The sequence below is a fragment of the Nilaparvata lugens genome, chromosome 3 (genome assembly GCF_014356525.2).
Source record: "Nilaparvata lugens isolate BPH chromosome 3, ASM1435652v1, whole genome shotgun sequence".
Taxonomy (NCBI): Eukaryota; Metazoa; Arthropoda; class Insecta; order Hemiptera; family Delphacidae; genus Nilaparvata; species Nilaparvata lugens.
The window spans coordinates 52,027,753-52,055,112 of record NC_052506.1 but is presented as its reverse complement, the minus strand read 5'-3'; the positions used below and the strand labels follow the sequence as shown (position 1 = coordinate 52,055,112).

General features: G+C 33.9%; 1 protein-coding gene across 1 annotated transcript; it reads right to left on the bottom strand.

Moving 5' to 3' along the window:
* Positions 1-136: 136 nt before the first annotated feature.
* Positions 137-27,360, bottom strand: LOC111047578. Its single transcript, XM_022333367.2, has 4 exons — positions 27,097-27,360; positions 8,960-9,095; positions 3,466-3,645; positions 137-2,203 (listed from the first exon to the last, which is right to left on the bottom strand). The coding sequence occupies exons 1-4, from the start codon at positions 27,343-27,345 to the stop codon at positions 1,821-1,823; spliced, it is 948 nt and encodes a 315-aa protein (XP_022189059.2). The 5' UTR covers positions 27,346-27,360; the 3' UTR covers positions 137-1,820.

Here is a 27,360-nt window from a genome sequence, read left to right as displayed (position 1 = left end):
CTCTATTGCTTGCTATTTCTGCATGCTTAGAATTTATAGATCTATGCTTATGTGATTTTTCCAAAGTGGAGTCTATAGAAGTAATTACAGGTGGAATAGAATCCATGGGTAGAATCTTCAAATAAAACAATTGATAAAATTTTGGTTTGTTTATTGAGCTATGGTGATGAATTGTGTGTGATGATGATATACAGTATTTATAAAAAAATCACTTATAAATTAAATAAACTACAATTAATGGTTTTTGATAAATTATATCTAATTATTATAAATTGGATGTCTGTTTCAAGTTGGCAGAATTTTATTGCATTAATATACTTGAATAAATTGAAAGAGGAATAATTTATAAATTATGTACCAAATTAGGGTATTATAAGCTTTGAAGGATTTTTGATAAATCTATTTTTCTTACAGTATTGAACACAATCAAACTCACATTTTACAGTAATTATTCAAACGCATCATTCATACAGTGTAGCTCATTAATACCAGATTTGTATGGATGCAAATAAATCTGAACATCACCTCAGATTTATTGCAACAAGCAAAACTTTCTACTTAATTAATAAACAGTCATCAATGTGTTGAAACCTTTCAGTTCAACTCTTAGTTTGATTTTCAATGGCTATTTACACTATTGTTATTTTCAACGATGACACAATAATTTTCTCCTTCCGCTACCCTATGTATCTAGTTGTGTATCTGGGTTGCTTATGACAAATGAAAAATAGTGATTTACACCGATTGATAGCAACATTTCTAATGTCTTCTTTTAAAATTTCAACAAGTTATTGAATTAAAAAAGTACATGGTAATTACATAATCCATGGTACTAGTCTATTATTGATGGATAGTGTGTTTGGTAACGTATTCAGTAATGGCACTGTAGAGTTCTCTTTGATGTTTCCTTCGTTTTACTGGAAGATCTAGAAATGCATAAGTTAACAAATAAAATAAATGCAAGAAGTATCATTTCACTGGTACGTTCAGTTTGGTAAACTATATTGATTTTGCACCATACCGTACCAGTAACTCTATCTACGGATAAACGACCTTACATAGGTAACAATTTGAATTTAAAAAATTATATATGAACGTGGTTGGGAAACAACAATTCTGATAAAAGCTCATCTTGATAACTATTTCAATTCCTTGAAAAAACTTTGAAAAGTTTTTACTTTAATATAACTTCCTCAACTTTATAAAAGAGCCATCATGCCGTACAAAAACTTTAGAATAAGAATAATAGCCTCTTTTTCACTGGTAAATTATGTAAACGATAATTGATGTAACAAGAAACTCAATTCCTCAATTCGAAATGTTGAGTAAGTTTTTCTTACTAAGGTGAATGAGTGAAACAAATATCGACAATTATTCCAAAATAATGTGAAGTAATCCTCCTTCTGAGACTATAGCCTGGTTGCACAAACGCCTGTTGAATTTAAATTGATTCAACTGCCCCTAGAACAAATTAGAGAAGGCATCTCTAATTGGTAACCATGTCATTCAATCACTTAAAATTAACCGGTTTTTGTCCAACCAGGCCTTACTCTTACAAGTAGCTTAGTACGGTACCTTGAATAAAGCCCTGTTTTTCAAATATTAATGTCTGCTAGGACAAAATTATAAAGTACAAAGCTAAATGATTAATTACAAAGCTCATTTGGCTTTGTTTCACTGGTAGTTAGCATTGAGAATGCTCAAAAAATTATTAGTGAAGAAATGAGTGGATCGCTCATTTGTGGAATTGTCAATATTTTTTGTACTCATTCATGTTGCTGTTGGTGGGGGGGGGGGCGGAAGGAGGGAGCATCGGCAACTCAAAGCCTGATGCCGCGGTTAGTGGAGGCGACATAGTTGAGGAGCTCCTCGCTGTCCTCGCAGATGAAGGGCTTCTCGTGATAGCAGGCGACGTCGTGCCAGGCGATGCCATCGTTGTAGACGTTGTTGAGTACGCTGAGACAGGATTCGTTAGTGCCGTTGATGTCGAACTCGGCGTTGTCAGGTTGACGCACCTTCTTGTGGCCCGTCTGCGACCAGGGGTTGTATCCCCATCCAGCCGGCAACTGGTTGGTCGGCGCCATCTTCACGCGGTTCGCCGACCAGAACCAACCGTACAGACTCTTCGGCTCCAGGTCTCGCCTGTTCTCGCAGCCCTTGAAGTCGCACAAGCGGCCCGACGTCCAGATGTACGGCACATCGTCTGCAAATTGTTTCATCGTATTATTAGTTTTCTTGTTCTTAAATTTAAAAACAAACTAAATATTCATTTGTAATGGTTATTTTACACAAAATAACGAATACACTACACTGTTTAAAACAGAAACCATTGAATGAGAAAACAAATATGAAGGAATTATCCTGGAAGTTTTTAAAACAAGAGGAACAATTGACGGTCTGTTTGCTTGAATATCTATATGGTTTTTAAGATGCTATTTTATGCTCGACTGTTATGTTCCAGTCGGTCATATTTTTATTGAGCTGCACCTGTAGGCTTTGACTTGTCACGATTCTGTCGGGTCTCAACTTTTATCCTTTCCCAAAACTGGATCGATTTTAACCTTCTTCCTGAACCACTTTACAAAGTTCTCCAAGTAGGTCAAGTCGCAACGTTCAGGCGGTTAACAGTACTTGTTAATATATCTATAATTTTTTAGCATTACATTGAAGGTACGGTAATTAAAAAACAGGCGCTAGCTCCAAACTTCATGAATCATAAATTTGGTACAATAATTTGTCTATAGTTATACATTGCCTTTATCTATTTTTACTTTTACAAAAGTAGGCTACCTAAATAACCTCCAACTAATGCTAATGTTGTTGCGAAAGTGAATTTTTTTTCATTTTGTATTATTAAATAACTTAAGAGAACATTGGGTACTTCTATGTAATGTAGTGTTGTAAAAGTGAAAATAGTGTGTTAGGTGCTTATTAGATTATTAACTAATTTCACGTGAGCCTCGTGAGGAGTTCACGTTAGGATGAAAACCTTTGGAAGAAGATAGAATAAAACTAACTCATTGATTTTTGATAAAATGATGTAAAAACAAACCAGCAATGTCCATTTTATATTGGTTAAATTAAGTTGTGAAATTTTGGTTTTGTATTGAGGAGGGAATGTTGAATTTAATGCTAAGGATTGTTGAGATGTACGGTAATTAAAGAGAAAGGATGGATGTCAATAATTGTAGGATAAATAGAGAAATTGAAAGGTTTCATTAATAATTTCTTCCATAAATAACTCGGCCGAGCCTCATCAGTAGAAATGGTACGGTACCGTGCCCTGTAGCTGTAGTGACAGCGACAACACTAAAAATTCTCGCCACGGTGGTGATAAAAAGGACTTTATCTTAATAATGATTATAATTCCTATTGATTTAATTAGGTACGGTAGTTCTACACAACAAAACTGATTATTGGAGAATGATTTTGGTAATAAACATATTCAATAAATAATCAACTTACTCTGCTGGATTAGTCTAAAGACAAGATTGTTCTCCTCTTGTGTTTCCATGGAGACAAGGTCCATGCAGAACTCTCGACAGATATTCCTGGCATCTAGCCAGTCCAGCCTCGTGTTGCGGAACTGTGGCAAGTGTCCGCTGAAGAAGTAATTGTGTCCTCTATAATTGAACTCTTTTGGTCCTGAAAAATAAAAGTTACAGTATTAATGTATTGATTTCGTCATGATAAGATCAAATAAGTATCCTACAGTATATGAACATAATTATACAGTATATCTGATATACTGATAAATGAGGCTTGTTTTGGCATAAAGCTGTAAGCCTTTTTATAAAACCACTTACTGACATGGGCTACTTTTCAAATTAATAAAACAATATTAAAAATCTTGAAGCACCCTTTATTTAAATTATATTACACCATCGTCAGGTTATAAAATAAAATAAATTTGAAACAAAATGAACATATGCTTAATTTCATATGATTAATTTATTTCTGGTTAAAGTTATTAAATTAAAAATTGTATTTATCCTCTTTCAATTTTATCAAAAATAGGATTATTTAAGTCAAATTGGATTATATTAAATTATTCGTATTCAATTTTGCAGTTTTATAGACATAAAATTCTTCTTTTACATTCAATTTATTACTTTCATTACCAATGCTCAATATTTTCATATTAGAATTTATATTGATATAATAATTATGATTATTTTCAATTAAATGCTCAGCAAACGCTGATTTTTATTAGTATTTTTTGATTTTAGAGCCTGAATATGTTCATTGAACCTTTTTTTGAAAACATCTACGTGTTTGACCAATGTAACATTTTTCACAATAATTATTACCTACTACATTCCAGTTTATAAATGCCTGATTTCTTAATTTGTTCCTGTTGTATTTTTTTATTAGAAATCACGTAGATGTTTTCAAAAAAAGGTTCAATGAACATATTCAGGCTCTAAAATCAAAAAATACTAATAAAAATCAGCGTTTGCTGAGCATTTAATTGAAAATAATCATAATTATAACAATATAAATTCTAATATGAAAATATTGAGCATTGGTAATGAAAGTAATAAATTGAATGTAAAAGAAGAATTTTATATCTATAAAACTGCAAAATTGAATAGGAATAATTTAATAAATATAATCCAATTTGACTTAAATAATCCTATTATTTAAAATTAAAAGTGAATAAATAAAATTTAAAATTTTTAAATATAAATTGAAAATTTAAATTCAATAACTTTAACCAGAAATAAATTAATCATATGAAATTGAGCATATGTTCATTTTGTATCAATTAGTAACTATTTATTGAATTTTATCTTATTTTATAACCTGACGATGGTGTAATAATATCACCGAAACTAGTTATTGAACTATTTTAATTTTTTTAAGAATAAAGGGTGCTATAAAATTTTATATTGTTTTATGAAGCTGTAAGCCTGTATAGGCTATGTGTTGTAATTTTTCTATTTATATAAATAAATTAATAAAATATCTGAAAGTAAGGTTATCAAGCTTGAGTTTCTTTTAATAAACTCTGTACAGAAAAATATTGATTAGTAAAAATTTTCTCTATTCAGTGGAAGAATACCTACATTTAAGATATTGTCAAATCAGCGGAAAATATATCAAAAAATGAGTTTATTCTGACGATAAACTCTGTGGAGAAAAACTATTATTCGTGAATATGAAAAAATCTTTTCATTCCATGAAATTATAAAACAAATTACAAATTAGCATGAGGTTGAGATATTTTATATGAGTGTGTAGTTATTCATTGTCTATCTGTGTTGGAAGTTCGATAGAATAGAGAGGCTAACGAACTGAATTTGTACAGAGAGTGAACTAATTTATGTCGCATTATTCATTATGAATAGGCTACAGTGACTTAATTAAAACTTTGTCAGTATCAGGTGCCGTATCAGTATCAATTAATGCAATTTTATCATGTCTATTATTTCCATTCTTATTTCTTATAGACTTGTAATGTCCAATTTGAAATAAGATATTATGACAGTTTATTCCATATTGGGATATAATTACTAGTTTTTAGAAGGTTTTAGCGTTGATAAGTTGATTTTAGTCTTGGTAAAGGGATGTTTTAATAAAAAAATGAACATCTTATATGCTATATTTTTTCTATGCCACAAGCAACTCTATTGTTATATTATTAGAGTAGTTATTACAGTCATTAGTAATATACTTGTTAGGCCTAGGATATTCAACAAATAAAAATAATATAATATTTTATATTAAAATTCTGGCTCCATTCTCCATTATGATTTTGGGGGTGAGAATACATGAATTATGTCGCACCTCACACACTGATACGTATTGGGCCTAAATAGCTGCTATTTACAAACATTCTGTTGGCCTAAAACAAGTAAGTGTGTGTTTGTAAAGAGTAGGCAGTGTGAATTAGGTGAGAGTTGTTATTCTACAGTGGGCCAGGAGGACTGTTGGAGAGAGAGAGAGAGAGCAGTGACCACTGAACACGTGACGTAAGTCTGTTTCAAGTCGAAAGGTGAATGGTAAAACCTGCTTCGCTTTTAATTTGACAGTAGTACAAAGTACTACTGCAGCCAGCCACACACGCACTCATAAGCTCCGTGGCGGGGACAGTTTGTTATTCATTTAACCCACTCATTTATTCATTCAGCCATTTTTTTGTCAATAATTACGCCATACGGGAAGATTCAATGGAATTTGCCCAAAGCTGCTTCAATCACTGATTACAAGAATAAAGTCCAAAATAAGGCTTTGTCCGTTTCCAATTCATATAATTTATTGTTGGAGGCGGCTGTAGCTCTAATCTGTAGCTTCTCAATCTAGAAGCACAATTAAATGAGTCGTAATTTTATAGACGATTTTTGAGAACAGCTCTCAACAAAAATGCTTCGGTTGCTGAGCAACCAATAGGCCTACCGGTACGGTAACAAAGGAACAAACAGACCGATTTCAGTACGGTAATCTATTTTGGTAGCTGGGCAACCAAAAATTGCTTGGCTGAAACCTATCTTAAAAATTCTTTATGGAATAAAATAGAATGACTGCCTTTATTTTTGACCTAGGAGGGTGAAGTTAGGGCGCAGTCGGCCCTCTCTTACATTTAACCCTCAAAAAAATAAATATAGGCCTCTAGTCTTATTAATTGTAGTCTATTACTGTATTATTAGAACTAACTCCTTAAGTTAATCCCCAACCCTGGTGGATTTAATTTGTTTAATTAAAAAAGAAATTTAAGTCCCGTCAATGTTTATTTCTCTTTTCCTAGGTCCTGGAACGTGGATCGTTCTTATTTAATTGGAGAAGTGAAGAATCCAAGCTTATTGAAATAGTCTGCGGGTTCGTTCCTTCCAGGAAGACCTTTCATCAATCAACCTTCCAATAGAATAAATTAATATTCAATTACAGTTCAATTAGTTTTTTGTTTTTACAGTGTTTATTTGCTATCCAAAATGCTACTCAATCAATAAGTTGAAGAATACAGTAGAGATGATATATAATTATTATAATGATTTATATTTGTTTATACATAGTGACAGTGTCTCATTACTGTTTTTTATGTAGCTGCCGTTAATACTCGTATATTTAAATACAGTTAGCGAGCACTTTATTTTTATGGTCTATAGGATATTAATTCTTATTGCTCATCTGAACTTGATGTCCTTCATTTGGTGATGGTTTTCAATTCGTGATGTTTCTAATTACTTCCATCTTCCATCCATAAATCACCTTGATGAGAACTGATTCATAGCTTTTTTAACTTCTTATTTCATTGTGGAGATTTCATTATCATTTTTCCAAAGATTATAGCCTTTTTAAAAATTGTTGAGATTTAACACGTAAATTACAAAGCCTTGTCTTTGTATATGAGTCCCAAGTTGATTGATTATAGAAAACGAAGTGTTTTGAGTTGCTATTATCGAATCGGTTATTTATATTGGAATGTGAGAGTTTGGCTTTCTGAAGATGAATGAAAACGTGTCTTTAAGAATTTATTGGAATTTAGAGACGATGAGCGGGATTCGTTTGCTAGAAGATAATTATTATATTATGAAGCCATCTGTTATTTGCCTTCACTATGAGCATCATTAATCTGGTGTACTTTGAATGGAATATTTTTCACATAAAACAGGATGGAAAGAAGAGGACGGAAGGAAGTAACAATCATTACAGAATTGGGTAATATAAACTTAATTATACTGGCTGCGCTCTCCCTCTATCATACGAAAATTGAAGGGAAATTTCTACATATATGAATTAAGAGTTCAATCACTGCTCTAGTGATGCACTGCAATGTGACGGAAGCCAATTCAGCAGAGGTGCCCCTTCCCCCCCCCCTGAATATACCAAATTTAGTAGCCTATAATATCTAGTATACCAGCCCGTTCAAAAATAAGGCACCATCGCAATAAAAATGTCGTTAGTCGCTATTTTAAACAATGTTGAAATTTTTTTGGATCGTCCCCCCCCCAATTGCATACTTACCCCCTCACCCTGTGGATACCTCTGATCTCACTAATCACTAATCAAACAGTTTTATCAGTGCAACATCAGCAATGAAATGCAAATGAGTCTGTAAAAACTAGTAGATATTAAAAATATTGATATCGTTGTCAAAACTAATGGTACCGTACTTAGGCCTATAATAACTTTTCAAACTATTCACATGGATGCTGATCTATTAAGATTCAGCTTCCCCACACCTTATGAAACAGCGAAAAAGGTCAGCTAGTCCAAATGAAAGCCGTAAAAATCGGTGATTCAGTAGGAATAAAAAATTACTATGACACTGGAACTTGAACTTTATTGAGGTAATTCTCACAGAAACTTTCCCCTCACGCATTGTGCCTGAAGAAATAAGTAATTTACTTGGATCATCCAACCGACATGAAATATACACCTGGTTTTAATTTGTACCGTACTCGTTGAAGACGAAGACCAACAAAAACATCTGAAGAAATTATCATCTCTTGTAAAATTTCTAAATACTGTACAATTCTGGACTTTGGGCTCAGGTGAAAGTGAAGAGTTGTTTCCAAGCTAATGATGAGAGATTCTTCTAAGCGTAGGTGTATGAGTTTGTCGACATGCAAATGAGGTGCTAACTCACAGATTTGAACGCTTGGGAGGACTAAACTGTCTATGTTCGAAGATTTTATCCGTTGACAAAATTAAAATTCATCTTAATTTGAAAGCAGGGAATGTAAGAGTTGACTTTAAATTTTTTTATTTATCATTTCCAAGCGGTCTCAAATCACGAAAAAATAAATACCGGTTTTTACCATGGACAAGACAAATACGGTACCGGTACGCTATGCGTATTTTTGATAAACTATTTCTTGATCTATTCCAAACAACGATGTATTCACTACAACACGGATTCAGACTCTTTATTGCAAATAATATTTACCTTTACCATTACTGAAAACCGATTACTGTAGTTTTTAACCGAAACATTGTTCAAAGAAGATTGACTCACTGTTAGCGCACTTCTGCGGCACTGGTAGTGATAGGAATCTCCCTGGCTTTTGCGCTGCTGGCCTTATCTCGTTGATTGCTGCACTTGTCAAGCCCAAAATGGCGGCCAAAACCAGGCACGCCGAGAGTAACGTCATCTGAAAAAGAAAAACAGTAAGTTTTAATAATGAGGGAAATCCATTACTCACTCTCTCTCTCTAACAAAAATTAATGAAACAGTTGGAATAATGAATCAGGATATCAATTCGATAGTGGAATGGACAAAGAAAAATGGCCTTAAGCTTAATCCCATCAAAACACAACCCATTATAATTGGATATTCTCGTCTTATAAACAATATTGACCTTGAATCGATTCACAAAATTAGTGTAGACGGTAATGACATTCCTTACTGTAGCTCAGTTAAAAATTTAGGCATTATTATGAATAATACTCTTGACTGGTCAGAACAAGTGAACAAAACTTGTAAAAAGGTATTCTCAGCCATGCATGCATTGAAGAAAATGCACGATATCCTCCCTAGAAACATTAAATTATTATTGGTTCAATCTCTCATCTTCCCACATTTAATGTATTGTAATTCTGTTCTTAACGATATGCAAGTCACTCTGAATGATAAACTACAGCGTTGCCAAAATTATTGTCTACGTTTCGTCTACTCTCTCCAACGCCATGATCATATCACCCCAGCCCACATTGCTAGTTCAACATTAAAGCTTCCCGATCAGAGGCTTTTTCGAATAGTCAAGCTTGTTAGAGATATCTTGATATACGGTAATCCGAACTATTTTAAAGATGATTTCAAATTTGTCTCTGAAGGTAGGAGGATAGATGCTTCACATACTAGAACCGGAGAAAGTACTTTAAGGATACCCAATCATCGAACTACTATTTTCACAAAATCCTTCTTAGTCAGTGCCTGTCGTGCATGGAATGCACTTCCTGTTTCTATCAGGTCCATCGAGAGCCGAGCGAGCTTCATCCTAACTTTAAAAAAACATCTTTTGGAACAAATGACTGAAACTGTCCGGCCCTAGAACGATCACATGACATCCATCCCCCACCCATCCCACAAATACAAACCTTTAAACCATGTTATAGAACGAATTGTATATATATATTATATAAACTCATGTTATTTCAATTATCCACTGCATAATGCTGTATATTACTGAAAGTTGATAACCCTGATCTACTTTCAGCCTACTTCATTTTATTAATCAATTATTTGATCTTATCTACCTATATAATTACTTTACTCTATCAATTTTCTGTTTTTTTTTCTCTTTAATATTCATATTGATTAAAACTTTTACAATATTTCCATTAATAAATAAATCCTTAGTTTAAATAACGAAATTAACGTTTTGGTAGAGAGTTAGTGGGGAGGATATTTTTAATATTCTTTCCGAAGAATGGACATTGATATGTCCAAAGCTCCGCCAATTTATGTAGATGCATAACAATATGATTATTATCTATAGTTATTATATTACAAACTGCTTTTTCATATACAGTTCAATAATTGTTTTCTTAGTCTATATTATGTAAATTCATCTATAATTTTGCTGTATTGTAAGCTATTGTATATAAGTGTATAAGCCAGTATATATTGTAATCTACATAAATAAAGTACTCAATCAATCAATCAATCAATCAATCTCTCTCTCTCAATTCTGGTAGAGAGTTAGTGGGGAGGATATTTTTAATATTCTTTCCGAAGAATGGACATTGATATGTCCAAAGCTCCGCCAATTTATATAGATGCATAACAATATAATTATCTATAGTTATTATATTACAAATTACTTTTTCATATCATATACAGTTCAATAATTATTTTCTTAGTCTATATTATGTAAATTCATCTATAATTTTGCTGTATTGTAAGCTATTGTATATAAGTGTATAAGCCAGTATATATTGTAATATACATAAATAAAGTACTCAATCAATCAATCAATCAATATAGAATATGGTAGAAACATATCAAATGAGTTGAGATTAGGTCTGTGTACGTCGCTTAAGTGTTTCATAAAACCCTCAGTATTCATGAATTCCATGAAATGAAAGAATACTAATGAATTCATAAAATAAGATGAATATACTCAACCAACCAAGAAGTCATTATTTTCTTTCGAATTTCTGGACATTTGAATGTTAATATCAAAATAATTGAATGTAATTTCAATAAGACAGTACTTACAAACTGTACCATACAGTACTTTTTACTGTAGTAAAAGTGAAATTAGCTGCTTATTAAATTATCAATCGATGGTTCAACCTGGAATTAAAAGGGGTTATTGGCTCATCTTGTTTGGTAGACTCTCAGGAAACATGCCATCTGAGGCTCGTCCAATCAGTAGTATTCCAATTTGAATTTATGAATAATTTTATTATAAAATGTATTTTTAGGTAATAAATGTAGTTGTAATAAACTTAGCATCTTGATAAGAGTTGTTAATATATTATTATACCTCGAAGAATGTTGTATTCTATCTCATATCTCAATGGATGAGCTACAATTTCGAGATTTTTGTAAGCGGTAGAGACATCGAGATAAGTAATGAGTTCCGAAGTTTACAAAGTTGACTATCCAGATCACATCGTATTTTCAAAACCAAATGCTTAACAATGTCTGATAAAACTGACTGAAATGCAGAGATGAAGCAATCTGAATTGGTGGCGCCTATCTCAGATTAGGACAGAACATTCCAACGAAAGATTCTTTGGCAACAGGTGATGATATCTCAACCAATCACAGTCTTTCTCTCTCTGTTTCTCTGCACCCAGCATCTTCTCCAGGTTGAAGATCCATGTTTATTATTCGGTTGCAGTGAATTTGATTGGAAGAGTGGATGCAAGTCCTCCGTGACCGCTCCAACAGCCTTGACAAGGCCGTCTATTCCTGTATTTGAGATAGGCACAATTCCTCTCAACCTACTGCCGTCTATTGCCCAATGTCCAACAAGATCTATCAAACAAGAACGGGCTGCAGTGCTTGGCGCCGCACTGCTGTCTCACAGCCATCAATTTATTCAAAATTGGGCCTACCAAAGCTATACATTGAAAGCAAGAATCAATAGGATTAAAAGAAGACACTCAAAAGGTTAAACTACGGTGGTCACGCACAAAACTGCCCACAGATTCCCAAAAGAACCAGAAAAACCTCATCGATCTTCTCATGAGAACTAATACAGTGTTTTCAACATAAAATATTTTTTCAAAAAAACAGACCATAGTGAATTGGATAGCAAAACAAAAATTTGCTCACAATTTGAACTAAAAATATTATTATTTGATTCATCATTATTCGCATTAAATTTCAATATTAATTTAATCTTGGCTAGTTTGCTCAAAGTTTGCTTACAAATAATTTGCTCACAATACGTTTGAACTACAAATTATTATTTGCATAATTTTGAATATTTGTGATCAGGATGAAATCTTGACAATAGAATTAGCTTAACACGTTCATAGGTGCAGAGATGAATCTCTATCTTCTCTTTAATTCTCAATCCTTGATAGCTCCAATCATGATCGCGGCCAGTTATTGTTACTATCACATGAACTCTCATACATGGCACAATCACGAATTTGGATCTCTTGTATTGTAGGTACAATCAAGTACTGATGAACTGATCTTTCATTCTGTTGATCTGTGTTTATTTTGTTTCCATATAATATATTTTTCTCTTTTGATTACATTAATGGATTGAAGATTTGAGTTTAAATGGGGATATGTATGAATAATATTAATTTATATGGGGGTATGTATATCACTACAGTATAACATCGAGCATTGACTACTTGGCTCTCAAGTAATGAATATCACATTTTGGGATGCGGATGGTTTCCCTGAAGATATTTTGATAAGAAGATTAATAAAGTTTTTTTCAGTTATAGATTTATAAGTTATTTCAATCAATGCAATAATCATTTTTATTTGGCAAGAATGGTTCATTTTTCCTTATGAAATATACTAAGGGGACAGCTGTTGCTGTTTGCAGTTTACCTTATGTAATGTGATGCAGAGAAATAGTAGTAGGAGGTACCTCACCATTGAATGTAAACAGAGAAACAGGAATGCGACACGCACAAGCCTTGTGAATCGCAACATCACATCGCATCGCATCACTTTCACATCACATCTTTTACGCCCGCGGGTTCTACGCGTGCGAAGATCTCCACTTGTTTTTGTATTGAAGATGTGTACGAATATTCAGAAGGTCAGGAAACTGACGCGAGGTCTTCGCTACTGTAATGAGATCCACTTAAACTGTCAGCAATCCTTGCAAATAACAATAATGCTTCCCATTCAGACAATGCTGACAGATAGCCGATAGTGGCGAGATGAAGCGAAAAGATTGCATCTTCTCAACCTCTGAAGGAAAGGTAATATAATGAAGTTCCGTATGAAGAGCCTGTCGCTAACTACTAAGTAGAGGTTCGAGGGCATCTTCACAACTACATGCTTGCTTTTGTCCGACGAATTAATTGCGCTACTTCGAGGTCTTTTCATCGCGTTAGTAGTAGTACGATATAAATTAACGGCTTTGCTATTAAACCTTCTTCCTCTCACTCACAGCCAGCATTGATGAGACTCCGGCTATAAATGATACTTTGCTTTTTAATATGACACTATCAAAAGATACAATCACTAAACATAAAGACAGGCGATTCCAGTGGATAGGATGATAATGATACCGGCATGTCATCTTTTGCGATTTATTTATGTAATCTTATCCATGAGTTACTATGACCATGAGAAAAGTATATTAAAATCTCCCGTTCAAGTTTCCATTAAGCAGATAATTACTGATAGTTGGAGGATTCATATAGACCTTGCTGATAACGTCCATTCATTTTTTTCGTTTGTGTTAAAACAAATTAATTTACTACCGTACTCCAGGGTTTACCGAATGAAATTCAAGGTATACACATTTTAATAGCTCATCTCATTCAAGTAGTTCGGTAATATTGAGAAAACACTTGAACAGAGCAGTGACTCTAGAGGTTCACTCTTTAACGTATCTTAAATGTTTTCAAATTTTTATATATAAGAATAGAGAATATCTCTGTTTAAATCAATAAACTCTTTTCAAATGTCTCGTTATCCAAAAAAGAATGATCAACTTTCTGCGATTGAGACTGGATAAGAAAGAAGAGTTATTGGGTTTTTTGAGTTATTGGAGACTGAAAGCATCAGGAGGTATCCAAAGAGAAAACTTGCTTTCATAGGTTGTCTGTCAATGATCCTGTGGAAGCAATACAGTACATTAAGCTGATTGAATAGTTCATAGTATGTTGACAAATTTTCTTGTAGTTGAGTATAGAAAACGCACCCATCCTACATTATTCATATATTCTGAATAGGAAATGTCAACTCTGGTAAAGTCTAGTCAAAACAACGATTTTTCAAAACTTATTCAAAGTTTACAGACGAAAAGATTTTAAAGTTCTAACTCCTTTAGATGTTGAAAACGTAGCATCGCATATTAATTAGTGAGAAGCTTTCTCTTACATCGTTACATGATTGTTAATAATGAGTTTGCCAAGTGTGAGATTCTCCAGTATAGAATCTTTGTCAATAATTATGAAATATAACGTTCCAAAGAAAGAGTAAACTCAAGTCCAATCTTCTAATTTAGTACTTGTACAGAAGAAGTGAAATTGAACAGTGAATGAGTTTCTTGAATAAGGGAAAATGTAGAACTAGAGAAGTATCAATAAACTGTTCTCTGAATAATCAAACTATCCCTTACAAATCTCATAATACCACCGTCTCACAAATTCAGTATCTCAGAAACGGGTGAGATTGGCTGTGACAGATGGGTATCCGCTAGTGATGATAATCTTCCTGAATTAAACTTTTTTGAAATTCCAGATTAAAGCAGTGTGTAAAAAGGTAGGTGTGAAAAGGCAGAACAAAAAACTATGTCATGTATCACTAGGCATTCGACTTTCGACGAGTGAAGGTTCTAATTGAGAAAACTTTTGAAATGAAACGGAAATATTCTTTATTATACGGAGTTGGGACTGTTTATGAGGTCCAGTAGCAATACTGGTTGCTGCGGTGTATTCGTGCAATCTCTAATAAATATAAATCAATAATTTGTTTCAATCCATCAGTTTCCTAAAAGTTAAGTACCTAAGTAATTTCCTGGGCCGTTGCCAGTAGATCTCAATTTTCAGTTGGTTTCACTATTTGAATCAATACAAGCCGACAGTTCAAGCGAACTGGTCCATGCAAACGATTTATCTCGAGGTATAAAGCGATCATGAAGATGAAGAATTTTATTGAGTAGATGAATTAGTCACCTGGACTGTCGTATTACCTTATCTTTGAGGTGAGAAACGAATTATTATGTATTATTATTGATTTGGTTTGTGAACCAGAAAATTTTATATTCCAGGACATTTAGCGGTAAATCATATCATGTAATATCATTCAATTCATAGTAGTCTACTAATTACAGGAAACCTTTTCAAATCATGATATTGCATAATTACTTATACTATTAGGCAAGTTATGAGTCTTAGGAACTCTGGAATGATTTTAAACTTTCCTCATCTTGGAGATATTCGATACCAGTTTGAAGGACGAACACCTTCTCCATCAACATAATAATATTTGAATATTTGTTTATGTTCCCGTTCATCACTTGGCTACACATGTTTCTCATACTTTATTCCTCTAACGGCACAATTCAATAAATCAATTTCTCTGGTTCAACGCTCTCCAAATATGAGATTCGCTCAATATTTGATATTTCCGGTAAAGTTCAGCATGAAAAATGAACGAAAGTTAGTACTTATACTTCCTGATTCCATTTATCGAATGAGAATTCATTCTAGATTTCCCCAGATTTCTCTTGAATGAGAATGCATTTTAGATTTTTAAATCTCTCTTTGATTTTTAGATCTCTCTTCTGTTAAATTTTCGGAAACTATACATTCTTACTTTTTGTTCTGTACAATATTTACTTTTTACCTAGGCCTATTTCTTTCAATACACACAATTTCTTTGGGCTGCATGTTCTATTCAATGTTCTACTTGTCTAATTGTATTGAGAAATCATTCAAATCACATTTTTCCCCTATCATGATAATCACTGTATTCAAATGAGAAATTCAAAAATGTTCAAAATAGAAATATGCGGCAAGCTTTAAAAGTAGTTTCTTGCAATTTTTCTATTATAGTCAATGAGAGTCCGATGAGAGTAAGTGCAACGTTGCCAAATGAGAGTTGATCAACGTTGTCCACAGCTGATTATAAATGAAAATTGCGGTAATTGATATTTTTATAATTCAGTGGGATTTGGTTATAACGCAATTCAAGGGACCACATTAAATATTTTAATGACGCTTGTATTACACTGTAATACTATAAGAGAGGGTTAAAAATTTCAATTTTAAACCGAGAAAAAATAAAACATATTTTTTACATGGAAAACACACTTAATGAAGGTAATTTAGTAAATACCTTAATACTTTAATATAATTTATTATGTATGTATAACTGAATCTTATCTAAAAACTCAAGTCTAAAAATCAAAATATCCGTCTGGCTATGCTGCCTTCTCAGTTCTCGGCCCAAATTTCTTGACGTTATATGAGAGGTTCTATAATTTACTGACATTGAATCCGAGATTTTCACTATGTAAATTAGTTTGACGGGACCCATGAATAAAATACGTTATATTTGACGCTAAGGCCAAGGCCGTTATAACCATGTTATCCTGTACACTGACGAATTGGCAACGGTGTGAGGAGGGACTCAGCTCTTCCAATTTTCATCGGACTAATTTCGTGCGATTCACTATAGTAATAATTAATAGTGGGATCCATCCTTCATGTTTTGAAGTAAATAAATTCATCTAGATTGATTATAAATTGCGCAATTGTACATAGAAATTGCGCATTTAGTACTGTGAATAAAAAAATTGAATAATTAAATGATTTTGATATATTTCATTGGAGGATTATTTTCTATGTAAGTCAACTTTGTAAATCCGGTCTATTTTTTCCAAGTTTTAAAGATGCTTTTTAAATTAATACATTGGGAGGATAATTTTCTATTCGAGTTGATTTTATTTGATTGAATTTACTTAGTGAACATTTTACGCGTATGTGCATTGCATTGGAATAGGCCTAGTTATCTTAATTTAAAATTTACGCTATTATCCGGCTGCTGTGGAGTGGGCTATCAATTCAAACTGACAGCATTCCTTACAACTAACTAAATCAAATACAAATTGTCTATACTATATTTTTCTGCATAAATAATACAATTGGCAAACAAAAGTCTGTACATCAATTAATTCTCTCCATTCAACCCAGCTGACAGTTCAAAGTTCTAGGATAATCTGACCATAGTAGCAGAGGCAGCGACAGACCGACCCGTGTTGTGTTGTTTCGCAACAGTCGCTAGTCGCTCGTCCCGTTGCAACATTGCAACATACGGAGCCACCAGACGCGGCGGCCGATCTGTCGTGACGAGATGCTATTATGCTCTCTCCGCAAGCCGCTTTGATTTGACACATCTCTCTTTGTCTTATCATTCTTGTTGCAAGATTCCCATATTTTATTGAGGCTGCCTCTACTTGACCAAGACTCGGCTGCACCCTCTAATGAGAACCATTGTTTTCTTCGATTTATCGATTTTTGTTCCTTGATTGCCAGATTTCCATATTTTTGTTGTGTTTCTACTTAGCCAAGACTCGGCGCACCTCATAAAGAGAGCCTTTGTTTTCTTCAATTCAAAGTTTTTCATTCGTTTAATGCCAGATTCTCATCTGTCTCTGTTATTCACGAGTACTATTATTCTGCTATTTTGAGAGCCGAGGCTCTCAGCTGCACCTCTTGATGGAAACCTTTGTTTTCTTAAATCATTATCGTGTTCCATAAATATGTGCACTATGCGTTATGAAAACTGTCATTTCTGGTTGAAGATATAACTGGATCTCCGGTGAGGATGAAGATATATTGGCCTGTTAATGTAGTATAGTGTAGGATAGGATAGTGTAGAACTATGGATAGCAGAGGAGTAGTTTGTTGGAATGTTACATAGTTTACAAATTGGGATGAGACCCACACAGAACTCATCAGCAGGTTTACATTCTTACCTGTAATATCAAGTCTATAATGCTTATTGAGATCGAATATAGTTGAACAATGTTGAGCTGTTGAGAAGCAACTAGCAATTATTGACTATTCGATATTGATAAAATACCATAGAGCTTCATTCTCATGATAAAATATCCCAAGGAATTAGACAGCTCCATCTTGATAACCTCTAACATAGGGAAATAGTAGCGTCTACTAGCAGTGGTCAACGCCATACCGCTACGAATAACCAGCGTCCAAATTCTTTCTTACAGGGAACAGGGACAATAGAAGGATCTTCAGTAGCTGCTCATTGTCCCTGTGTGCAGGGTGCTTTGAATAACTCGCTACAGTTCCCTCACGGTAAATCCTTTGTACCATCAATCCTTGAGCAATAATGATCACAGCTGAACTATTTTAATTTATTCATGTTTTTAATGCATTATTTTTTGATTAGAATATATGTACGTACTTAAAACTTTTCCAAGTATAAATAAATCTATTGATTATTCCGAAATTTTCTACAACTATTTTCAACTACAACAACCGTTGACAAAGGTGGCACAGCCACCGAAGATTTCGGAAAATAATGTAAGTCTTTTCCATCGTGGATTTGTATCGTATTGCCTATTCAAATTAGTATCATAAAACTGTAAAGTGTTTTCTGTTAAGTGTTATAATATATTATTATGTACTGAAACATCATTCTCCTTTTGAAACTTGTTTTTTTATTTTCAATATTATTATCACAAATTGAATTTACGATCTTCAACGATAGAAAGAAAGAAACAAATTAATTATATTTGATTTCATATGAGTTTAACCCAGCTGTTTACTTGGTAAACCAATACAAAACTGTAACATTACAGTACATATTTCCAGCTCCGATCCTATAAGTCATTTATGTAGCTAATGGTAATAAGCTGTATTCAAATTACGTCTACTATCAACATTTCAACTGACAAGAATAATTTTTCTAGTTTATTTAGATTCACGCTATATTATTAACAATATACTCAAACTCATTCTTAGATTAGTAGAGATAGAGTCTCCAGTGCCTGCATATATCGTGTCACTAGATTTTTCTTGATAATACCGTATGTGAAATGTATCTGAACAGGAAGAGAAACCAACAACCGAAAGAGGAACGCTAATTTCGAAATGCCGATGCAATTAATCAGCGTTGTCTGACACCTGTCTACTGGTAGGAGACGGCAGATTCGATAACGCCGAGAGATCGTTGATAGGTGAGCGCACATGACAAATAAATTCAAGTCGCGAGTTACCAGGGGGAGGGGTGGAGAAGGTGTTTTGTCTCCCACATCAATCACCCAATCACCACCTTTGCTGGACGACAGACAGACTGGATGAGTTGCTGAAAAGTCTCCACAAAATAACCACAGCCCGGCATTATCTCGATTTGGAGCGCATTTGATAAGAGCATCGCTACTTTTGTTGCCAGTTGCTACTCCTCTTCCTTCACCGGCTTCGGCGGCCTCATCTCCCAGTCAGCCTAGCCAATTAGTCGATTGTGTAAGAAGAAATTGCGGCCTGTTTTGAAACTATTGAAAATCAACGTTAAATAACTGTTGAAACAACCTATTAATAATGGTGGCTACGTCTTGCTCTACAGTCACCGCGACGCGCTATTGTTTTAGTCACAGGTAAAGTTCAACAGTAATAGCCAGCCGGCTGATGATGGCAAAAGTTAATGAAGCGCTCAGTCTGCAACACCTTACTGCTGCCACTGTCAGCATTGAATGCTCCATGGGGAGCATTGACTTTACTCCATAACAGCTTTATAAGAAATGCTGGCAATTTTAAGTGAATCTCACTGTAGGCCTATTGCCATTGCCTTTGCACAACTCGGTCGGCGTTTCAAATAGAACTGACGATTCAACTGAATTGCCTATCAAAGAGCTCATCATAATTATTATTGTGGTCAAATTAATTATAATTGGAAGAGACTCGTGCACAGAGGATTTGAGCCTTAATAATTGCTTTTACTTTGCGAGAACAAATGGCAATGAATTCAATTCAGCCCACATTCCAGTTGCCTCAATAATATAGTCTATCCCCGGAACTATTCCAACTGAGTCAAATTTATTTGCCGTTGTTTTGAACCTATCCAAGAATATATAGAATAATTCTATAATCAAACCTATATGAGGAAATCATAACTATATGAAACTTATAAAATTATATAAACTATATAAGATCTAGGCTACAGCTCGCTTAGAATAACACTTGATGAACAGACGATGGGCAGGAAAACTATCCAAGCAGAAATGGAATAGAATGTTATGTAGAATACAAATAGAATAGACCTCGAATCACTATACACTTAATGAAATTGATCATGATAGAAACTATAAAATAAATATAAATGTTGGTATTTATATTGTAGTATTATAACGAACAGATAATATGAATGAAACAAACAGTGCTTGAAACAGCAGTTGTGATGTTGAAGAGAAAGACTTGAGAATATGGTAGAGGAGACCCAAGGATGGTATATTTTAATAGCTCTATACACACTATTCTTGGAGAAGACTAACTAGGGGATCCAGAAATGTGAAAAGGTTTTATGGAGAATTCCCTCATGGAGGAATATTTTCAGGCTGATTGACTAATTTTTGGCCTTTATTGAGGGCTGAGAAGGATGGAACTCCAGGTTCTTTCTGCCATACAGCCTTGGAGAGAACTAAGAAAAGAGAGAGAGAGACACATTGGTCAAGGAGCAGAGCAAGCTAATAAAGTTAGTTTGAATCAAGTAAAACTCATAAAGGAAATTACAGAAATAGATCTTTATTTTTATCTATCATAAAGGCAAATTGAATTAACATTTGAGTGATGTGCACTATAGTATTAAGTTCAATATCAACTGTTTTATTCGCTGATGAACTAGACAAAATTATAAGTATTGAAAGAAGTCAACTCTATCGCTCTAATAAAGTAATTAACACTCTCTGAAACACTTTGACAATCTTAGATAACCCAGACCTCTTTTCAACCCTGACATATTTACCTCACTACAGTTCCACATACATGAGTAGTTTCTATGTACATAGGCTTCTTCACTCGGTACTTTATGCTAAATAAATGAAGTTTGTACTCTCAACGAATATAATTTGAAAAGAGGCAAAATGATTTCTCAATGCTGTGTTACGTAACCCTGATTAAATATGATTTACTCTTAACAAGCTCTCATCTGCGATTGCTGTTGTGTACTGTTACTGTAATAAGTCGTGAGTAACTGTCAACAGCAATCTTGCGTCACACCTTCGTTTTTGATAGCAATGAGTGAGTACCTGAGTAAGTACTTGTACCTAACTAGCTAAATTTGTTCACAATTTATTATGAAAACAAACCAATGGATCGGTAAGGGTCTCATCCGTTTGACAGAGAATGTTAACAACATTAATTAGTTAGTAAAAGGCTCCAAAGTACAGCGTTATTAAAATAATATAATTAGACTCCTTTATCAATAGATCTACAGCATGAGTGATTACAGTGAGAGTTGAGAGAAATATTGATCGGACAGGCAGTTTTCTCTCGACCAGCAATACATTTTCTATTTACTAGTACTAATGAACTCGGATTTTCTTTTGTCTGTCTGTATGTAACGCGATTACGGACAAATGCGTTGATAGAATTCGATGAGATTTGGCAAGAATATTCCTTTTTCAACTGCGCGTCGATGTATACACAAGGTTTTTTTTGAAATTTTGCATTTTAAGGATAATATAAAAAAAGGAATTCCTCATTACTCTGATATCACTATATATATCATCTACATTGAAGATAGGATTAATCAGACAATAGAATTATTCATAATCGATCAGCTGACAAGTGGATTATTCATTGCATGCATTACACAGATGTCTGGACGTGTCTATTTCTATAAGGTAGGGTTTCAATATTTTTCATGATGCGTGCCCATCAGTATCAATATTCTCACATTTGAAAAACAAATTTAATAGGTGATAGAATAGAAAATGATTGAATGAACTAAATAATGCTGAAGAAATTATAATATTCTTGATTGAAAAAATAATTTTAAAATAGTTGAGAAATATTTTTATTAGATGGAAATATTATCACGGAACTGGAAAAATTATCATATGGGATACAAATTCAAACGTGAACTGAGTTTATACATAAGTGAGTTTTTTGATCTTGGAGAAAACAAGTAGCAGTTTTAAGAGTAAATTATGATTCAACTGTGAATTGTGATTCAACTGAATCAACGAGAACAGGTGACATCAGATACTTGTGGATGAGAAAACTGCGTGAGGTCTACTGTTCACAGAACTACTAGAAATATGTTATGGAATTTTTAACAAAATAATATTACAAATAATTTCATGGTGATGACACAATCCATAAGTTTTCTCATTATTTTGTTTAGCTTTTTCATTGATATGCTAAGAGCAAATACTTTTCAATCAAAAATGATTATACGGGATATCATGAGAAGATACTCACGATCAGGAAATCATTATGCTATCAAAACGTGCAAACGAAGCATAACATGTTAAAGGCCGCTAAGATAAATAGCATGTTGTGTGCCCGTTTTATCCATGTTTACAATGCATGGAATAAGCAGTTCACTTTATCTATCCCAGCTATATCTTTGAATTAAGTTTATACAATGTCTTAGCTTCACCGTTGGCGAACAAATATTCCAGTTTGAAAGACCACTGTATGAGCATCATATTATAGTACCCCTATGCATGAGCAACAATACAATAATTGATAGATACAAGGTATAAGATTACAAGAAACAATGGTCAGCACGAACCAGGATCAAAGGTGTTGTATCAGTTGATCATACAGTCTACATAGTATTAAGCATTTAAAATTGGTCAACCCATTATCTACGAGAATTCGTAATTGGCGAATTTATTTAGAGAATTAAACCCATTTTGAATTTTAAACCCGAATTTTCGCAAGAGATTGTCATCCATTAATTGCTCCAATCAAAGTAAGTTTCGGATTTAGAATGCATGGAACTTGAATTGAAAATTGCATTCAATTACATGAATCAAGGCAAATAATAATGGTGCATTATTTAATTTCTATTTGCTCCAAGAAATTCGATCAGTACAGATGGAAGCTGAATAGGGTCGATAACTGACAGTTATCAACATAGAATTTCTTTTCAATAACATCCATCGTTGTTTCAATGATCACTATAACTTTTGCTGAATGATCTGAAGAGACCTTTTAAAAAAAATTGTATGAATGTGATGCAACGTTTGCTATTCTAAATAAACCAATAATTACATTATTGTGGAATGCGGATGACTTATTATTATAGACTTGTGGAGATGAGAGATGAGCAAGGAAATGACTTCATACTATCATTTAAATCATTGTGTTCGGAAGTAGATTAGCAATTCATAGTTGGAGGATTCAGTGTGTTGACCCTGAATCGCCGCCCGCCCAGATTTCAGGCCGCGAAACAACAGTCGGTAATTTGTCGGCTAATGAACAGGGAAGACATTTTTTACACCTGTGCTTATTTATTATGACCGTTAATGTCTGCCGTCAGACATACAGCTGGTGATACTAATAACTAAGAAGATGCAAACAGGTCAAGGTGGGCTCAATGGCTCAAACCTAGCTATTCAATTGTTTCCAGATGCTACTTTGTTGTTTACCATCTTATCACAGCATCAAGACATGCACTCTTGCACGCGCAGTTGAGCTCATTCGCCCAGAACATATTGTGAGAATAGCTGAATAATACCATAAGTCTATAGAAATTTGTTTAGTTCGTTAGTATAGCAATATTAGTCAAGGTGTCTTTGAAAGGTTCAAATTCTCAAATGACCAATTCATCTTGATGTGAGAGAAATTTCACAATAATAATTATGATTAATGTCTACTGTGTAATATTAGTAGAATAATATTTTATGGGACTCCCATCTACTCTCACCTGTATATTATGCCAACATTTCAGTTAGGCCTAAAAGTATGTATGTTTTAGTTTCTGCCTAGAATAATGAATAATACATCATTTTCTTCTCTTTTCTTCTCGAAAGAATCGAGTTTTTTAGATAGCGTTACGTGTTGTTAGATGTTTAAGCATCGATATGGTTTTTATCTTCTTATTGCATGTACAAAAATGAAGGAGATGAGAGAAGAAACTATTATATTGAGAATCAAAATGATAGAGAATCATATTTTAACTGAATACCTGTCAAAACAGGATATCTGACAATGCTCTTTCAGCTAGAGAACAATGTGAGAACAGCTGCATCTTTAAGGTAAGTTAACAAACTACAGTTCCCAAAGTAGATTATCTCAAACCTGGAAATTCCCCTAAATATTAGCCTCACGACAGAATGGTTGTGCCGCACGGAATGAGTCCCCTTTTGTCAATTGATTTGTTCAGTCATTTTAAACAAACTTCCCAATGTTTTAGGCCTAATCAGGTTTCTCCACTGGTTTTTCGGTTATCTTTCAAATTTTTTCTATGGTTTCCAGGTAAATGAATCTAGGGATGAATATACTATTTATTCGATCTCACCCCATCTTGTCATCATTTCGATTCAACCTTAATGGTTTGTTATCGTGTGTTAATTCAACAAAATAAACAGAGTAGGATTGTTTGTTGTGACTTGCCTGGCACATTGACCGACTCTGAGCACGTGACCAAGTTCTGCTGCAAACATCACGAGATGCAAAAGGGGAACAACAACAACTGATTTGGGGTACAGTGACGGAGGGGCGAGGGGGTAGGAAGGGTGCCGATGTGGAGCGAACTTAGCTGGCCGGCCGGCGGTTGCATAATGATTGGCAGCAAATCAAGAGTAGCACGGTTCGCCTTCCTAGAGTAAGATTCACTTCATTCTGTCACTATTAGTTGAATGAGAAGCATTGATGTTTTTCATATGGAATGCTGCCTCCTGCTGCTATAGTTAGATTCACTTTCAACTGTCAGCATTAGTAGAATCGGGAGCATCGAGATTATCTCAAAGTAATACTGACAGTGCCATCGGCCCGGCAACAAATAAAATACGAATTCCACGATTTCACTTTGAAAGGATGACAATGATAACTTCTTGAACACTGTCAATTTGAACACTGTACAAGAGACAAGACTGTGGTGTGCAACAGACCAGGCTACCATGAGTCATGCTCACGATTGGTGCAGCACGACATTACACCATGACAACATCTTCAGACTTAAAATGGATTTTGACTAACTGTGCAACAACTGATTGTAAAGTGTTTTGAAGCCGATTCCTGACTTTATGTTTACCGTACTGTATGTTAACTCAGTAGGCCTACACAAGTAGACTACGTAATCATTGAACAATACTCTTTTTCAATAGTTTTCAACTGTGTATTCGTGAGAACCACGGTATGGTGTGCAATCTATTAATTTCGTTGCTGTAGAACTCATTCTCCGCCTTAGATGAAATATGCTGAGTTATTGCTCCATTGAGAAACAGTTCAGCTCTAACGATTTGAACATTATTTGAACTTCAAACATTGTCTCTTTCCCCGCGCACGCATCTATGCGGGGAGACAATTTCCATTCATCATTATTTCCATTGTAAAATGTTTTTACTTGAAAATGAAGAATTGAACTGAGTGATCTCCAATTTTATGTATAGCACGTATTTCAGAAATGCGATGACAACCACAATATTGCTAGGAATGAACTGAAATTCACACTCATTTACTGAACCAAAATGCTATACAACGAAAATGATATATATATATATAATATATATATATATATTATATATATATATATTATTACATCTTTTATAATGACCAGTTTTATTAATGTCTCATTGTTTACTACAATAGCGTAATTCCCAATTTATTATTTGATATAGTTTTCAAATTTAATTTAACACAATTGACAGTTCAGCACTAAGAAAAAAGCTGTTTGGCCTTACTCTTAAGGTGAATTGCCACATATCAGCTCATGAAATACTTTTCCCATGTATGACTTCTATTTGTCAGCCGTCGCTGAACCGGACACGGTCATTGAAAATATGATAAATAGGAATCCTTCTCAAAACTGCGACTCCTTTGCTATACAAGCATCGAAAATGATATGCCAAAATAATTAATATTTGGAACATCAATTCAATTATATTATTGACTTGAGATCCTATTGAAAGGGAAGGAAGCTTGTCATTACCATTCCATCTTCAACAGAGACTACAATTGAACGGATATTGTTGCTCAATCTTTATTAATTTAATCTAATTTTTCATGATAACTATATTACTTTATGGAAAAATAGAATCCTTTCAAAATAAAAGTTGTATCCTGTAATATTTATTATCTTGACTGATGAACTTAAACTGGATCCAGTCATGAAATTAGAATAAGAATTTATTCATTTAGAATTTAATCGATTGAAAACATGAAATATAATAATTTTTAATGGCATTCTTACATTTTTGCTGCACTCATGAACTTATTTGCAGTTGAAATAGTAACGATGAAGGATTTCCAGCGTTATCTGACATTCAAGATTTGGAGTATATTCTGTATTGAATACTGACAATCGATTTCCTGACAATCAAGGTTTGAGCATGGTAGCCTACTCTATATTTGAGTACTTAATAAACAAAGAAGTGTGATCGTAGGAAATCCAGGGCAAAATGACACTTCGCAAGCAGGGAAAACTCTAGTATCTCTTCCACTCTCGATAATGACAGTAAATATTAAACTCACTCCACTCTCAATATATCACACTTTAATTTAATGGAATTTGATGAAAAATAACCTCCCTGTTTAGATTTGAATAATGAATATTTTCACTCCTAATTATTGCCGTTACCATTGTCCATTCTCATAATTATGCAAAATACTTCTTCAAATAGTGTCCATGTTGTCACAAAATACTAGTTTATTGTTGTTTTTGTGGTGAAGTGTATTTTTGTTGGTTTTCAAGCAAACTCTGCATGGTTAAGGAATTTATTTATTGTTCTAATAGAAATTTTTCTATTGTTTATTATTATATTCTATGTAGATTATAGAAATGGCACTCACCTTCACGATTTCCAAGTATAAAAGAGACACTGAGTGTGGTGGTCGACGACCAAGTAAGTCCTTTGGTGCGCCGCTGGTCAAAGGAGAGCACAATATAGAATTAAATTCGCGTCCTATGGTGGAGTTCCTATATATATAGAGAAGGGGGGTGCGGCCACAGCCACCACTTGGTGGTGTCAGCAGAGGTGGTGGCGGAGATTGGTGGTTTGGAGGGGTGACCTTACCACTACCACCCTCCCCTCCTGACATCTTCTCTTAAGCTCG